This window comes from Adiantum capillus-veneris, chromosome 8 (genome assembly GCF_014529385.1).
Source record: "Adiantum capillus-veneris isolate H3 chromosome 8, ASM1452938v2, whole genome shotgun sequence".
NCBI classification, from domain to species: Eukaryota; Viridiplantae; Streptophyta; class Polypodiopsida; order Polypodiales; family Pteridaceae; genus Adiantum; species Adiantum capillus-veneris.
The window spans coordinates 108,509,693-108,525,060 of record NC_140938.1 but is presented as its reverse complement, the minus strand read 5'-3'; the positions used below and the strand labels follow the sequence as shown (position 1 = coordinate 108,525,060).

General features: G+C 43.8%; 1 protein-coding gene across 1 annotated transcript; it reads right to left on the bottom strand.

Annotated features, from left to right (window-relative positions):
- Window positions 1–835: 835 nt before the first annotated feature.
- On the bottom strand, window positions 836–4,228 carry LOC147452738 (uncharacterized). The gene is made up of 4 exons (XM_086518331.1): window positions 3,942–4,228; window positions 3,496–3,861; window positions 3,062–3,199; window positions 836–2,910 (listed from the first exon to the last, which is right to left on the bottom strand). Exons 2-4 carry the CDS (start codon window positions 3,805–3,807, stop codon window positions 1,000–1,002), a joined length of 2,361 nt encoding a protein of 786 aa, XP_086374457.1. The 5' UTR covers window positions 3,808–3,861; window positions 3,942–4,228; the 3' UTR covers window positions 836–999.
- Between the last annotated feature and the right edge of the window lie 11,140 nt (window positions 4,229–15,368).

Here is a 15,368-nt window from a genome sequence, read left to right as displayed (position 1 = left end):
CATGCTCACCTCTTCTACCATGCTAATTACTAAGCTATGCTAAGCTTTTATGAGTGATTATGTGAGGAGATATACTTCTTTCTCGTAAGACTACTCTTTCCTCCTCTCAATCTACTCTCATACCCCGCTAGCTCTCACCATCTTCGAAGGTGTGTGAGGTCTTGGGTCTGAGACCGTGAGGGAATTGATGTTGTGTTTTATAAGTGTTTGCTTAGTGCTTGAAGCTTCCATCTTCATTGCACTAGCTAGTTATTGAAGGAACACAAAGAATTGTATTGTAAAATATCTCCCTTGATTGGGGAAGCCTATAATACAGAGCCTTTTGGAAGGGGACCGGCTCCATGTTAATCCGGTCCTCAATAGCTTAATTTCTCTCTCTTTTGAAGTATTGCTCATGCCTATCTAACTAGGTGTTATGCTTTTTGTTGCTCTCTCCATCCAAGCACTCTTGCTATGCTCATTAGGAATCTATTCTAATGAAATGCTCACCATGTTCATGTTATTTTCCGCTAGACACAAGTTACTAGGCCATTAAATGTTACACGTAGCTGGTATTGGAGGGTGCTTGATACCAAGGGTGCTGAGAGGATAATAAGTCCCATGACATGGTCTTCATTAAAGACCCCATGGTGTTTGAAAGGGGGGGGGTCGTCCCTGCCCTTGATCCCATGACGTGGTCTTCATCAAAGACCCCGTGGTGTCTGAAAGGGCCCCGTGGTGTCTAAAAGAGGTGGTGGGGGTGGTGGATACGGTAGTATTGTCCTCGGAGGTGAAATATGACCGAGAGAGAGAGAGAGAGAGAGAGAGAGAGAGAGAGAGAGAGAGAGAGAGAGAGTTTTTTAACTGCCTGGAGACATTAAAAAGGTGAACAAAATTGGATTTTCACAACACTGATCAGGGATAAGCTTACATGGCAGGATTAAGAGCTTCACTCCATTCACTCTGGCAGTGACTACTCCATCTCTGTTTCCTAGTCAAAGGTACAACTGAACCTAAGTGTCACACTCTTCCAATCCGAAACCGAGGCTGCCGTGTTTCAGTTTTGTTTTCAGAAAGCTTCCCTTTGAAAACCTTGTCTGCCACTGCTGATGCCTTGGAAGGTCCTGAGCTCAAATTGCCATCCTGCAATCTTTCCAGGCCTGAGGACGAGGACATATCGCAGTTCCAATTTTGGGTAGGGCTTTCCGATGACTGCATTGCCGATGAAGAAAATGTGTGTGTGCCATTGAGATTTCTTCCACTTCCCAGGCTCTGAATGCTCCATACTGCTTTAGTAATAGGTTCCATGCTCGAGGAGGAAGAGGAAGAGGAAGAGGAAGAGGAAGAGGAAGACGGGGAGAAGTCACATGGCTTTATGTTACCATCAATGCTTGAGAGGATTTCTAAGGATGCTTGTGTTCCTCTTTCTGCATTTTGAAGACTAGCTTTAACTCTAGGCTCATCTTCTACCACTGAAAAAGTATACATCTCCCCTTTTCTGTTGCTTTTGGGCTCATAAACGTCGCTTCCTTCCTTCGCCAAGGAGATGTACCCCTCCCCTTTCATGCTGCTTTGGGGCTCATAGATGCTTGCTTCTTTTATGTCTTCATTAAAAACTCTCTTGTCCAATTTCTCTGATACCAAATTAGTATCTAGCTCCAAGTTCCACATTTTCACTTTGTCTCTAGTCTCTCCCATCATCCCCGTTGCATCAGCTCGACTTGCATTTGCATTCCGTACTCCTTGGCTTGCCGCCTGATTCATCACGCTCTCAACAATAGGAAAATGCAGACTATCAACAGATTTTTGACTGTTATCAGCATATTTCACAGTAATACCCATTTTCTCTGGTTGAAGTATCTCAACCCCCCTCACATATGAACCCTTACTAAGCTCGATAAAGTTCTGATCATCCTCCTCCTCTTCAAAATCATCACCCTCCTCTTCCTCATCCTCAATGCCAGTAACACCACAGTTGTCGTTATTGAACTCCGTTTCTCGGTTTGCACCCTTTATTTGAACTTTTACAGAGGGCTTACCTGAGGCTTGATACTCATCATCAACCTCATACGCCTCCTTCAACAGAGTAACTAGGGTTGATGATTGGTGCTCATTTGCAACCCCTTGCATTTTGAGTAGCTCTGGCTTTGGATTTGCCCTCATGGAGTCTCCCAAATCTTGCGAAGCACTCCACGCCCTCTTAGCTTTCAAGAAGGCATTGAGCTCCATCCGCAGTTTATCGAGCGCCGTGTTTTTCTCCTCAATTTCCAGCCGAGCTTCGGCGAGTTTCATCTGGACTCTCTCCTCTCTCCAAACCTCGGCAACTTGAAGCATCTTCCTCTCTTCCTCTACCTCTTCGCGGACCTTAATGGATTCGCGCTTCAGCTCCTCGACTCTTGCTTTGTCCTCCCCTACTTCTTTTGCAAGCTTGTCGCAAACATCTTCCATCAATTCTCTTGCCTTTTGTTCTCTTTCTAGATCCTGCAACGCCTTCATCAACGACTTCCTCACATCGATCAACTCCTTGATTACCTTCCGATGGATGAGGTCGAGTTTGCGCTTGGACTTCTTCTCATCTTCAAGCTCCTCTTTGAGAGCTTGTAGTGTTTTCATTGTTCTTTCCTGTTCCTTCTCTTGCCACTCTACTTTCTCATCAGCAAGTCTTTTGTTCAAGGTCTCCATCTCTCTGCTGTGTGACATTTGTTGAATTGTGAGGTCTTTGACTTGAGATCGAGCCCCTTCTAAATCATCTTGCAAGGAGGTCATCACTGAAAGGCTGGAGTTGTGCTGTTCTTCTAAAGACCACACCCGATTGAGAACTTTCAAGAGTTCAGTTGAAGTTGTCGATGTGCTATTAGTGGCCGGGACTACCCTGTCGTGAAGATGAAATGGCATATGCCTAATTGTATTCGCTCCGTTGTCTACCTCAATCTGATCAACCATCCAAGCAGATAAGAAATTGCTTGAAAAAGAACAATCAACAAGCATAGTCCAACTTTGTCTCTCTCACATGGACATAAACGACGCTGAAGATGAAATGCATAGTGTTTTTCCATGATTAAACGAGTTGCGGATCAGTTACCTCATGAGTGTCCTCTTCCTCGTGGGGACAGTCAATCGGTGTTGCGGTTTCCAACAATTTGAGCACTTGCTTATGGGTGATTGTGGTGGAAGCATCTGGATTTGTGGTAGGCACTCTCCTCTTTGCAGCATCTCCAAACTGCGGCATGGCAGAAAAATCAGAAAAAGCTATATGTAAACCCTCTGTATCACGTGCGTTCAAAGCGTAATTAAGAAACCCCGATAATCTGTAGATGTTTCATGCATATATAACACACTCTTTGCCTATCCAACCTGTGTATCTCCCTCTGATTAGTATGCTTCTGTATGTTAAATGTGTAAAACGCACACTAGTGAATAACCCCATCTGTTGAACTCACGCGCTATGTTTACATACTTGCAAGTGACCCCACTGAGGAACAAGGCAATAAGCTATGTATAAAGAGGAATGCATACCCGGCACCTGACGGTTGATCTTCTTAGTGCTCTCATGCTGGCACGACCAGAAGCAGGCGATGGTGCAAATGGCAATGGCTGTACATGGCGTTCCACAGAAGGAGTATCTGGAGGATGAAGGGCAGAGATGTCATTGGTTACCTTGCTTCCCAGAGCAGCACTAGAGAGAGAGATCTCTTGGAGCTCCCATAGTGTGGCTGCCAGCTTGCGAGCAGAGACTCCCATTTGATGGCCGTTGTTGCTTGCTCTTGCAGATGAAGCATTCTTCTGATGTTGGGTAGTCATGGAGTCATCAAAATTGCCATCAAGCATCTGACGGCGAATGGATGGCTATTGCTACTCTTGAAGCAGCGTTGCAAGTTGTACCTGCTTTCCATGGTGTTCGTGCAATTGTAACACAGAAATCCCAAACAACAATGAGTAGAGCAATGTCTAGAACAACCGACCTGCAGAAATGGAGCTCCTAAATTGTGTTGTAGGGAGGCCTCATTGCTTCATTGCTGCTTTCCTCCTCTTCCTCTGCATGGCCTCATCGAAGCTACAGACGTATATAAATGGGAGACCCAGAAAGTTACAGTTGGGGATGTGGGTGTGTGCGTGCATGTGTGTGTGGTTCACCCAAAAATCTGTGCGTGTGCGTGTGCGTGTGTGTGGGTGTTCGTAGAACGGAGAGCAAGCACTGCCTAAGGCTTTGCTCGCAACAAGAAAGCGAAGAGTTCTTGCAGGCCTCGCAATCGTCAGCGCCAGCTCACCGCTCAAAATGGCAGCTTGCTGGTCGACGTGGAGGCCTGTGATTGGATATGAGATGCCAAGTGAGGCCTTGGTGGAGGACACCAGCACCGACGTGTCAAAATGCTAGCGAAGAGAAAGGGAGCCACGTGGCCGGACGACAGGGGGTGATGACTTGTAAGAAGAGTAGGCACGTTCTCTATATTTCAGGAGCCCAACCCACACGTCCTTGCTCTCCAGAGTCTCCACCCTCATTTTTGAGGTTTGCCAAAGCTTGCACGCATGGCATTGGTGCCTCATGACTTTCAAGCTGTGACCAATGTTATTACTTTATTCCGAAGGTTTTTTATGGGTTTGAGTTACTGCAGAGGAAATAGCTACATCCACTCTTGAATGAAGACAAGAATTGCTCATTAATTTATATACAGTACAATATGTATTGCTCCTAATGATAATAATAAGGGAGCATGCATGCCATTCGCCTATGAAATGGGACTTCACACTTACATGTTGCTTGTCGTCTTGTATTTATTAGTACATTGATTGAAAGAGTGTGTGGTGCGCAGATGAGTGTGTGCGCAATGCGGTGCGAGGAAGGGAAGAAGAGAAGAGAGCACGGTTCCTGTGTGGGTGGAGCAAACCTCCAATAATTGGGGAGCCCCTTATTCACCATATATGTATATGAATAAGATAATTATCAGTGGGCGGCCGAACAACGAGCGTCCGGCCCCGCGTAAAGGCACTTCGCCTTTAACCCCAACAACCTCCCACTTAAATGAGAATGTGCTAATAAATAGATCCTACTAGCTAAACTACTAGTATGTACAAGGACATAGGTAAGAGACTCTCTCAACCTACTCTCATTGGCTTGCCTAGTCGATCTATATGCAGCCGTATCGGCTCTAGTGATAGGCGAGCGTGCGTATCCATGCCAGGGCTTGCATGCAAATCTTGTAGAAAACTTTGTATGGTCTACATAGCTCCACAATGAATCATGCTAGTGTCAGGCACAGTACGATTGACAATTCCTGCTACAAATACTCATGTTGCAGCTGCTAGGTCGAGCCTCAACACTAGCAGGTCGTACATGACACGTGCGAACATTAATGAAATCTGTGCAATCTATCTCTACTAGCCTCCTTTGTGCTATCAACATGCAATGCATCATCAAAACTACTCATCACATATGGATCTGTCATTGTTGACACTGGGATGGCTACATCCCTCTCTTCCATAGGCAAAACTATGTGTCCTAGCATCAACTCATCGGCCTCTAGCATGAGCATATCAAAGAACTCCATGTCCATCATGTCTGTCTATGTCTCTAAGGAGAAAATCCACTCTACCTTTGTCTGCACAGACTCAAACAACACGTGTTGTGTCTCACTAGAACATTGCCACTATACCTTTGTCTCTACAGAATTTATTGGCACGTCCTACACAACTACATTCTTTGTCTCCTACTGGAGCTCACTCTTGAAGAGACACACCTCGTCTCTCGCTCAATGCATGCCAGTAACAAAACCAAAACTATGCCACCTTGTACCTTAGATACATGCATAAGATATACCTAGCCACTCCGGGCTCCCCTGGGCAATTACTAGTGATCCACAGTTCATCTAGAAAGACTGATTTCTGAGTAGTGTTTGACACCCACAATCTGCTAACTATCTCATTCAGATCAAACCATGTCTCAGGTGAGGAACATAGCACACATGTCGTAGTGTATAGGATGTACCACTAGGTAATGACAAGCAAACATCTCCTACACCTACAATGTTGAACACCAAACCATCAGTCAAGTGTACACAACTCTATTTGTCCATCACTCTGTGGATTTGAAGAGAGGTTAATCTTTACTACTTGAAGCTTGAACAAGCCTTTTTTGAAACAATGTCACCTAGAAGCCCATGATAGCGGTAAATACCTTCAAAGAAAAGCTTTCCCATTCCTTCCCCAACAAATGAAGAAGGGTGATAGCCTTGTTGTAGCTTGGGAAACTTGGTTCCGACAACTACTTTTGCAAAGTGTGTTGAGAGAAGTGTTCCAATGAGACTAACTTGAGAAGCACCATCTGGGTAAAGCTTTGGTTGCATGCATATAGACAGATCCAGTCTCTAATCTTTGATCTTGTCCCATCATACTTTTCAGGTGGGTTGACTTTGGGTCCCTCCTTTGTTGTGGTGGACTAGCTAAAACCACGAGTGGATTTTTGCACGTATTGGCTTCACGTAGTCCTTGGGCTGGGGATTGAAGCTCTTGCACCACTAGACTTGGCAAGTGTAATTGCTCTACTTGCCTCACTAAACTAGCTGAAATCATGGGTGGATTTTGGCACATATTGGCTTTATGTAGTTCTTGAACTCGACGTTGAAGGTCTTGCACCAGTAGATTTGGCAAGTGCAGTTGCTCTATTTTCCATTTTCATGTAGCTTTTGAATTTGTTGTTGTAATTTTTGCCAACGAGACATAACACCTTCCAAAACAGGCTCCATGGCTAGGCACAAACAAGAAGTTTCACTCATTCTTCTCAACATGCTTGGGTTTCTTGTAGGACCTTCATACCAAGTGTTGTCAAACTGTTATGAGCGCGTCTTGAGCTAGAAGAGAGCAAGAGGAGGTGCTCACAATATTTTGGAACTTGATTGCAATACTTAAGCTTAATTATAAGATTAATTACTAGATTAAGAGAAACTCTTCGAATACTTCTAGAATCGTCTAAAATCTACTAGATGCTTCTAGAATCTTTTAGAACCTTCTAGAACTTTCTTCAATTGTCTAGAATCCTCCACAAATTTCTTCTAGAATCTTCTAGGACTTTCTAGAATCTTCTTAGTGCTTTCTCAAGAAGATTTACTCTCAAGCATATGTGAAAAGAAAACTACTCCGAAATGGTCCATTGAAGCCATATGTGTCGGTAGTAGCCGAAGCAGAAAATGGAAGAATCGTCAAAGCCAAAATCACCGTCGAGGGGGGTGGGCGTCTCCAAGGAGACTACATCAAAGTCGAGATGCTGCGGATGTGAACAAGAGGAGAGGCGATGCTACTCTCCTCTCAATTTGTCTCTTGCCATGCCGAGGTCGGGTTGCCAAGGTGTAGGGGAGGGACCATCAAAGAAAAACCGCTCCGGAATAAGTATGGGAGGAAAGTTGATGGAAAACCTACGTTAAAGGAGAGCCGAACTGCTCTCTCTTGCTATTCCTGTGTCAAAGCCGAGAAAATCTGGTTGATGCCTTATTTCGTTGCCAGACGGTGGTGCACCGATATCATAGCTACTGAGGGTCAAAGCCGATGCGCCGCCACCAAGAAGAATGCCGATAACCAAAAAAATGTGGTAGCGGATGTACTCTCTCTCTCTCTCTCTCTCTCTCTCTCCATCGCTCTATGCCGAAGCCACCAGAAGAGTCGAGCCGATGCCGATGAATGTCCAATCTTACTCGCTGGTGCTCACACACAGTGCCTATGTGTGGTATATATGTGCAGGCGCACTTTGTTTCTTTTTCCAGCTCTTAGTACCACTCCCAATTCAACATGTTGCCCGTTGATTTACGGTGTGAGGCCACTGCAATTTTTCTATTTGTGTGTGTGTGTGTGTGAATGTACCTTTAGAGAATTGAAAAATGAATCTATTTTAGTTGTTCGTTGAATTCTCTCGCTTTCACTGCTTGGCCCGAATTAGTTTGCAGATCGATTCTCATTTGCTCTTCAAATTGCTTACTATCCACTGTGTAGCCATTCCTTAAAAAAATTGTGTGTGTGCACTTCCTGAACCTACGATGCTGCTCGTTTAGCTTGGTCAATTTTTTCAATGGATCGTAGCTCATTTTCACTTGCAAAGATTTGCTCGATTTGGTTTCGATTGACTTGCACTTCCCGATGCTCTCATGCCCTTGCCTCTTGCTCTCTCCTCAATTTCAATGGGCTACTAAAGTTTCTCGATTTTGGCTACGGAAGCCTCTACTTTACTTGCTTTGTTTTGCAACTTGCCCAATTCTCTGCTCTAAAAACCCTCAATTACCACTACTCTCGACCTGCTTCAATGCTTTGCTACTGCTCGTAGCTGCTCACCACAATTGATTCTCCCCACTTTGCTTCAATCTCATCCCCCCATTGCTTTGCAAACTTGCCCTTTCCAGATCCGATTTTTGCATAGGCTGCTTCCTCTCAAGATTACATCTCCTTAAGAGGGGCCGCACACGGCGACGAATATCCAAGCTCTATTGATCTCCTCTGATCCGACCTCTACTTGCCAGATCCGGGCCGACCTCGATCCTCACGCTCCAATAGATGTCATTGAGAGTTCTTCGGGGGGGTGGCTCCGATTTTTGTTGGAATTAGGGTTGCAGAGAAACACACACAGCTTGGAGAACACGAAGGAAGCTCAAGGCACACAATAGGAGTGTGTTACTTAGTGTGCAATGGAAAGATAGATAGCCCTAGAGTGATGGGCGTATATACAATGCTCGGGGGAAAAAATGCCCCGGCGGTCCTAGTGTGTTCACACACATCACTACCACATGTGTATGGTAACAAATCCCCCCTAGAGTGATGGCACTTCCCTTTACTCATGTGACGAGAGCTAGCACATGAGTAAAGGGAAGTGCCATGCCCTGAGAACATGATCAATCCACAAAGGGGAGTAAGCCCAAAGCTTTGCAGAAAGCTTCAAGCTTCTCACAAGACAATGCCTTTGTGAAAAGATCTGCAAGGTTGTCCTGTGTTGGCACATAAGCCAAGCTGATCTCTCCTGTTGAGAGCCTCTCCCTGACATAGTGGTAATGCACCTCAATGTGCTTTGTGCGAGCATGAAAAACTGGGTTCCTCGCAACTGCCAATGCGCTCTGACTATCAGTGTAGATAGTGTTGGCAATGTCCTGTCCAACACCCAAATCAGCCATAAGGTGTCTGAGCCATACACACTCAACCATAGCTGGGAAGACTGCCCTGTACTCAGCCTCACAACTCAAAGTGGCCACAGTAGGTTGCTTCTTGCTCAACCATGATATACATGAACTGCCAAGCATGAAAAAAAAACCACTTGTAGACACTCGTGTGTCAAAACAACCAGCCCAATCTGAGTCCGAAAAAGCATGTAAGTCTGGTGGCAATGATCCCCCCTTGGGATAAAACAAGCCAAGATATAAAGTGCCACTAAGGTAGCGGAAAATCCTCTTGGCAGCCCACCAATGCTTAGACCCTGGGCTATGCATAAATCTGTTGACCTGTGAGACTGCAAACTGAATATCCGGCCTCGTGTTACATACATAAATGAGGCAGCCAACAGCAGTTTGGTAAAGAGTGACATCAGCATGATCGCCAACATCATGTAGAATTAACTTCAAACCTGTTTCCATGGGAGTGGCAATAGGTTTGCAATCCTCAAGTCCAAACTTACATAGCAATGTTTCTATGTAACTTTTCTGACACAAGGCAATACCACCATCACACTGCTTAAATTGTATACCCAAGTAATGATGCAACATCCCCAAATCTTTCATCTTGAAAGTAGCATTCAAATCAGCCTTAAATTCAGCAATATGTCTCTCATTTGGTCCAGTGATCAACAAATCATTAACATAAAGAACCACGATGAGAAGTACATCACCCTCACGCTTTACATACAATGTGCTTTCTGTTGGACTGTTATTACGAAAGCCTCGTTTACCCAAATGAGTGTCAGCTTTCTCATACCAAGCACGAGGAGATTGCTTCAACCCATACAAAGCCTTCTTACATCTGCACACTTTGTCCTCTTGTCCTTTTATGACAAAACCGTGAGGCTGCGTTACATAAACTTCCTCAAATATGTAACCATTCAAGGAAGCAGTAACATTGTCTGATTGATGTACATCCCGACCAAAATGAGCTGCCAATGCACATAGAAAATGCACAGTAGTCATACGACAAGTGGGAGCAAAAGTCTTCATAATCTATGCCTTTTTGCTGTGCATAACCCTTTGCAACAAGTCGAGTCTTATGGCAATCGATCTCACTATCCGGCTTGCGTTTCAACTTGTGTACCCACTTCGTACCAATGGCCTTTTTGCCAGGAGGCAAAAATCACATAAAGTCCATGTGTCATTTTCTATAAGTGCATCATATTCTGATTGCATGGCAGCCATCCAATTTTTTAAATTCTGTGCTTCATCAAAAGACAGAGGCTCCTCAACGTAATGCAAGCTAGACACAGCCAAAGCATAACAATCTGATGCATAAGATGCATGGGGAGAGCCTGAACGAGTACGACTATACAAAGGTGCATCCAATTTACTGTCACGCAAAGTGTGCACCAGCCATTTTGGCCTACCTCTAGCCTACTCATTTTCAGCCCTTTCCTCATCACGTACATCATGTACATCTGCATCAGTAATAGGTTGATCTGTAACATTTTCAGAAACTCCCATAGGATGTACATTTGCCTCATTGGAAATTACATTCGTATTTCCACCACTGAAAAGAGGCAACAAAGTGTCATAAATGTCCTGTGAGCTTACATTACTGTCTCTAGTACATGACAGTGAGGGCTGAACAGAATCTTCCATAAACACTACATCCCGTGAAACCAAAATACGCTTTGTTTGCGAATGATATAACCTGTAACCTTTGATTTCAGCATTATAACCAACAAAAATACATTTGACAGCCTTATCATCCAATTTTCTGCGTTGTGTTTGTGGCACCAAAGCATATGCCAACAGCCAAAAACACGCATGTGCTCAATAGAAGGCTTTCTATCATGCCATGCTTCATATGGAGTAATAGACTGCAAAGCTTTCGTAGGACACCTGTTAAGTACATAAGTGGCACAGATGATGGCCTCAAGCCAAAAAGAATGTGTCAAAGCTTGACTTTTGACCATACATCGTGCCATTTCCGTACGTGACCTGTTTTTCCTCTCAGCAACACCATTTTGCTGAGGTGTATAAGGCACTGTACATTGATGTTTTATCCCATGACTAGCTAGAAATGTACTAAATTCATGAGACATATACTTCCCTCCCCCGATCAGAACGGAGGGTGTCCATAGTACATTTCGAGACATTTTTAGCCATAGCCAGAAATTGTTTGAAGCACATAAAAACTTTGGACTTCGCTTTAAGAGAAAATACCCATGCATGCCTGGAGTAATCATCAATGAAAGTCACGAAGTAAAGGTAATTGCCCAAGGACGGAGTTTGCATGGGCCCACAAACATCACTATGCACAAGCTGCAACCTGCATGTGGCCCGAACTGAACCATCCTTTGGAAACTTAGAACGTTGCATCTTACCCAAAATACAGCCTTCACAAACATGTTTGACAGGTGCTTCAAGAGGCGGAAAAGAAGCAACCATATTAGATTTCTGCAAACGCAGCAAACTAGAAAAATTCAAATGACCAAAACGTGCATGCCAAAGTTTTGCATCTGATATAGCCCTTGAATCTACAACAGCATTTGCAAAATTTTGTCCACAGTTGTCATACAAAGTGAGCTTATACAGCCCACGGCATGAAAGGTTAGATGCAACAATTTCATCATCAAAACTGAGATCATGAACAGTAGATCTGTCATCCACAAATTTGACTACAAGTCCAAGTATAGCAAGTGTGGATACAGACAAGAGATTCTTCTTGATCCCAGGTACATAAAGTGCATCAACAAGTGTGAAAGAACTGCCATCAGCAGCAGTAAGCACAATCTTTCCAACTCCCTGAACCGGATAAGAGGCATTGTTGACACAAGTGATTGAATTCTCATGAGGGACAGACTCGAGAGAGGTAAAAAATTCACGATGTGAGGTAATGTGCTTTGTAGCACCACTATCGAAATACCACACATGTGAATCTGCAGCAACTGACAAGCATGCATCATGGACATCAGGATTGTAAGTGCACTCTGCGCTAAAATCCCATTCTGCATCAACATCAGCAACACTATCTCCTTTCACAGAAGACTCAACAATGGCTGCATTTGTAGTGGAACCAGCATTTGCAGTGGAACCACCCTCTTTCTTCTTCACCTCTTTGGCCTTCAACTTAGGACATGAATTGATCAAGTGATCATTAGCTTTACAATAATGGCAACGCATCTTCTTTTTTCCCTTATCACCAGAATTTCCAGACGAAGTGCTGCCAGTAGAAGCATTGGGAACAGAAGTTTTGCCACTCGCAGCAGAACCATAAGAAGTGGCTGCATTGCTGTTACCACCCTTTCTTTGAGAAGCAATAAAAGCCTATTCAACTGCACGCTGTCTAGTCCTGTTTTTTCTGTAAAGTGACTCTTGCAACAGCAATGTGCATAATGCATCAAACTTGACAACTTCTGGATTTCCTTGGGTCATAAGTCTCCAAGAACTAGCAAAAGTTTGGTAGAAATTTGGTAAGGCATCAAGAACAGTTTGCACAAGGGAACTGTCTGAAATGACTTCACCTGCAGAAATAAGTTGCTCATTGATATCCTTGACACCATCAAGGAAAGTGTCCATATCATCTTCCTCCTGCATAATCTTCGACTCCAGCTCTTTACGCAGCAAAGCAATTTTAGCCTCATTGCGACTTGCATAAAGACCTGCTAGAATATTCCAAGCTTGTTTTGTAGATTTTGCTAAATGGATGTGAGGAACAATGGTGCGCTCCACAGAAAACGCAATCAATGCATGAGCCTGCGCATCCTTTACATCCCAACGAGCTTGTTTTTCCGTAGGCAAAATAACTCTAAGAGCAGCAATCCTTGCAGTAAGACCTTTAACATCCTCAACATCGCCTACATCCTCAGAACTAGGATGTACATCAATGCCCCGCACAATGTTCTAGATGCCCTTTGACACAAGAACATGTTGCATCATATAAGCCCACATAGGGTAGTTGTCCCCATCCAACCTGTCCTCAGCAGCAGCATCAAACATCTTGAACACATCTGTGTTGTTGTCAGCAGGTAAATGATGCACATGATGTGAAAACTGCCAGAAAATAGGAGAAACGGAGTGGAAACAACAGGTGCTATATAGCACAAATCGTAGAAGACTATGAGGCACCTGTTATGCAAAAAACGGCACTGATAAAAATTCTGCACAAAATGACAAAATAGCATGTGTAGCACTGCCTGTAGTAGAAACAGAGGCCGAAATGAGCCCGAATCATAAATCTGAGCAGACTGAGCTCTATGAGATCACCCAAAAATAATTTTTGACCTGCGATGCTCGCCAAAGCTCGCTGAAATCGAAGAAAGTGAGCAGGTGTGTGCTGGAGCAGCTGGCGACTAAGCCTGGGAGGACGTAACCTGCTCTGATACCAATTGTTGAATTAGGATTGCAGAGAAACACACACATCTTGGAGAAGATGAAGGAAGCTCAAGGCACACAATAGAGAGTGTGTTACTTAGTGTGCAATGGAAAGATATATAACCCTAGAGTGATGGGCGTATATACAATGCTCGGGGGAAAAAACCTCCTAAAGAGGGAAAAAATGCCCTCGCAGTCCTAGTGTGTTCACACACATCACTACCACATGTATATGGTAACTATTTTCATTACGGGCTCTAATACTAGTTGAAAGAGTGCATGGTGCACAAATGTGTGTGTGCAGTGCGGTACAAGAAACTGGAGAGAAGAAGAGAACACGGTGCCTCTGTGGGTGGAGCAAACCTCTAAGAAGTGGGGAGCCCCTTTTTCAATGTATATGTACATGAATAAGGTAGTGGTCAACGGTGCCATGCCGTGGCACGTGCATAATGTGAAACTAAAATATCTACCTCACTCTCGATGCTTTTGTTATGTGGGACCGAATGCTATAATATACATAGTGTGATATACGTGAATATAGATGCCACGATTGCAGTCGTGTACAGACCTTCCCGGGTAGGCGAGGCCGTAGACATGGCACTATGGCATGAATTTTCACATAAATATATGCCTATTTTTCATTAGAATTGTAGAAATATCAAGTGTATCGAAGTGGCACGCTCGTTTTGCCTAGAAAGTTCAATGCGGGCAATCTCGATAAAAAATAGCACGTTTCATGCGTGGACGGAAGAGATGCATCCAAAGTGCTTACCAAGTGGTAAAACGAGGTTCAAGATAAAATTTAAGTCCAATGAATTTCTCCACAATTTTAGGGATTTTTCCCAGCTCGTTTGGGCTTTTTACGGGCAAAAAAGGGCATTTTTGGGCTAAAAATGACAAAAATGGTCATAAAATGGTAAAAAATGACCCAAAATTGGTCAAAAATGGCTCAAAATTCCACATCACCCACGATGCCATGACTATAAGGAGAATAAAATCCATGGATATGCTCTCCCATGGTGAATTAGGGATTGGCAAAGGTTGAAGCAATCTAGGTCGCTTCCATCTATCAAACTTCGTCTTTTGGCATACCACACATTTAGCAACATACTCTTGTATGTTTGCTTTCATGGTAGGCCAATAGAAATATGTTTCAATCCCTTTTAGGGTAGACTGAATCCCTCTATGCCCTGCATAAGGAGGAGCATGAGATTCATACATTACTTTCTCACGTAGTGAGCTAGTAACGCATAGTCTATTGCCATAGAGAAGATAACCATCTTGTAAAGTAAATGGTTCCTCTTTCTTCCCTAGTGCAAGGGCTAAAATCACATCTCTAAAATCGGGATCAATAGCATACTCATCTAGCATAGAGATAGATTATTGTGAGTTCCTATGGAAACTGCATTAATTCTCGGCCGTCTTGAGAGTGCATCGGCTACTTGATTATGCTTGCCAGCAATGTGAGCAATATGAAAATGAAATTGCGAAAGGAAATTTTCCCACCTCATTTTTTTGTCGGAGAGCTTAGTCTGCGTCATGAAGTACTTAAGACTTTGGTGATCCGTTCGCAGAATGAAAGGAGTCCCCAATAAATAGTGCTTCCTTGAGTCTAAGGCATGTAGAACTGCGAGGAGTTCCTTTTCATATATGCCTAAAGCTTGCTGAACAGGGTCGAGCCTTCGACCTTGATAGGCTATGGCATGCCCTTTTTGGAGCAAAATAGCTCCAAGGCAATCACCACAAGCATCACATTGGACCTCAAATGGCTTTCAGAGATCCAAAAGTGTAAGCACAGGTCGACAGATAAGCTTTTCAAAAGCATTGTTCTCCTTGGCAGACCATGTATACCTAATGTATTTCTTTGTTAGGTCATGTAATGGT

Coding starts and splice junctions, on each gene's coding strand:
- LOC147452738 (XM_086518331.1), bottom strand. CDS start 3,807: ATGCTTGATGGCAATTTTGATGACTCCATGACTACCCAACATCAGAAG. Junction 3,200..3,495: donor GATCAACCGTCAGGTGCCGG/GTATGCATTCCT, acceptor GCCATGCCGCAG/TTTGGAGATGCTGCAAAGAG. Junction 2,911..3,061: donor AGGAAGAGGACACTCATGAG/GTAACTGATCCG, acceptor ATGGTTGATCAG/ATTGAGGTAGACAACGGAGC.